Here is a 2,019-nt window from a genome sequence, read left to right as displayed (position 1 = left end):
AGGTCCTGGAGGAGGGTCGTACCATGGACATTCTCTTGGCTCGGGACCGCATGCTGGCTCAAGTGCAGGAGCTGAAGAACGTGAGAGGCCTTCTCCAGCCACAGGAAGATGACAGGATCATGTTCACTCCCCCTGACCAGGCATTGTATATGGCCATTAAATCAATGGGCTTTGTCAGCAGTGGGGCTTTTGCTCCTCTGACCAAAGCCACTGGGGAAGGGCTCAAGCGTGCTCTGCAGGGCAAAGTGGCCTCTTTCACCGTGATAGGCTACGACCACGATGGTGAGCCTCGCCTCTCAGGGGGTGACATGATCTCTGCAGTAGTGATGGGCCCAGATGGAAACCTCTTCGGGGCAGATGTCAGTGATCAGCAGAACGGGACCTACCTGGTCAGCTACCGTCCACAGCTTGAGGGAGAGCACCTGGTGTCCGTGATGATGTGCAACCAACACATCGAGAACAGCCCCTTCAAAGTGGTGGTGAAATCTGGGCGCAGCTACATAGGCATTGGGCTGCCAGGGCTCTCCTTTGGCAGCGAGGGAGACAGCGATGGCAAGCTCTGCCGCCCCTGGGGGGTTAGCGTTGACAAAGAAGGCTACATCATAGTTGCTGACCGCAGCAATAACCGCATCCAGGTGTTCAAGCCGTGCGGGACCTTCCATCACAAGTTTGGCACGCTGGGCTCCCGGCCGGGCCAGTTCGATCGCCCGGCCGGCGTGGCCTGTGACATTTCACGTAGGATCGTTGTGGCTGACAAGGACAATCATCGCATCCAGATCTTCACGTTCGAGGGGCAGTTCATTCTGAAGTTTGGGGAGAAAGGAACAAAGAACGGGCAGTTCAATTACCCGTGGGATGTGGCTGTCAACACAGAGGGCAAGATTCTGGTCTCTGACACCAGGAACCATCGCGTGCAGCTGTTCGGGCCCGACGGCGTGTTCCTTAACAAGTATGGCTTCGAAGGGGCACTCTGGAAGCACTTTGATTCCCCCAGAGGTGTGACTTTCAATCACGAGGGCCACTTGGTAGTGACGGACTTCAACAACCATCGCCTTCTGGTCATCCACCCGGATTGCCAGTCAGCGCGCTTCCTGGGCTCCGAGGGCACTGGGAACGGCCAGTTCCTGCGCCCGCAGGGAGGGGCGGCGGGTGAAGAAAGATGGCGGTGGATCAAGAAGGACGCATCATCGTGGCCGACTCCAGGAACCACCGGGTGCAGATATTTGAGTCCAATGGTAGCTTTTTATGCAAGTTTGGCACTCAGGGAAGCGGCTTTGGTCAGATGGACCGTCCTTCAGGTATAGCTGTCACCCCTGATGGCATGATTGTTGTGGTCGACTTTGGAAACAATCGAATTCTTGTTTTCTAATCTGTGTTTGAATTAGGAAGAAACTGTCTCAGGGAAATTCTTCTAAGAGAAAAATGAAAAAATACAACGTTAATTCAAACCTACCTCATCTTTAATTTTTTTACAGATGAATGTACTTATCTTTTCTGCAGGGAGTGAGCCTGTAAAGTTGAATTCTATCTACCTCATTGTCCTCCCTTCCTTTCCCGGTTTCTTGCTCCTTCCCCGTCCCCACACACTCATAGCTCAGAACGTTTTACCTCTTCTCCCCTGCAATGGGGTTTCATGCACAAACAAGTGTTGCTGTGCACATTAGGTGGTTTGTGTGGTGAGTTCTGTTAGACTAAGCCAAAAAAAGGCGCTATGTAACTTTTTAAATGGAGAAAATGGTAGTAGGTGTTTGTAGAGAATTTGTGTTCTTGACCATACTGCAGTTGTGGGTGGGGACATGGGAGGGGGGACTGTTGTTGTTGGGGTTTTTTTGTTTCTTTTTTTAATTGCTGCTGCAGCAGAGAACTTTTTCCTGTTCTCCTTTTTTATACCTCAGTGTGTTTGATTTACTGGTGAGCACAGCATCTTGTTCCCAGACAGTTTTGAACATTTTGTGAAAGTGAGTGGGATTCACTCGCCAGGAAGAGCAAGTTTGCATCTTTATTTGGCATTTCTGAATA

At 51.2% G+C, this 2,019-nt stretch overlaps 1 protein-coding gene across 1 annotated transcript in view; it reads left to right on the top strand.

Moving 5' to 3' along the window:
* The window catches only part of TRIM71 (tripartite motif containing 71, E3 ubiquitin protein ligase), a 14,376-nt gene extending 12,954 nt beyond the window's left edge, over positions 1-1,422 (top strand). Inside the window, 2 exon segments of the mRNA XM_009079410.1 lie at positions 1-1,157; positions 1,160-1,422. The exon segment at positions 1-1,157 is cut by the window's left edge and continues 106 nt beyond it. Coding sequence (XP_009077658.1) covers positions 1-1,157; positions 1,160-1,369 — 1,367 coding nt within the window. The 3' untranslated portion in view covers positions 1,370-1,422.
* Positions 1,423-2,019: the final 597 nt, after the last annotated feature.

This window comes from Acanthisitta chloris, unplaced genomic scaffold (assembly GCF_000695815.1).
Source record: "Acanthisitta chloris isolate BGI_N310 unplaced genomic scaffold, ASM69581v1 scaffold1080, whole genome shotgun sequence".
Classification (NCBI taxonomy): domain Eukaryota; kingdom Metazoa; phylum Chordata; class Aves; order Passeriformes; family Acanthisittidae; genus Acanthisitta; species Acanthisitta chloris.
Note: the sequence above shows the minus strand (reverse complement) of the source record. Positions and strands in the feature narration are given on the sequence as shown.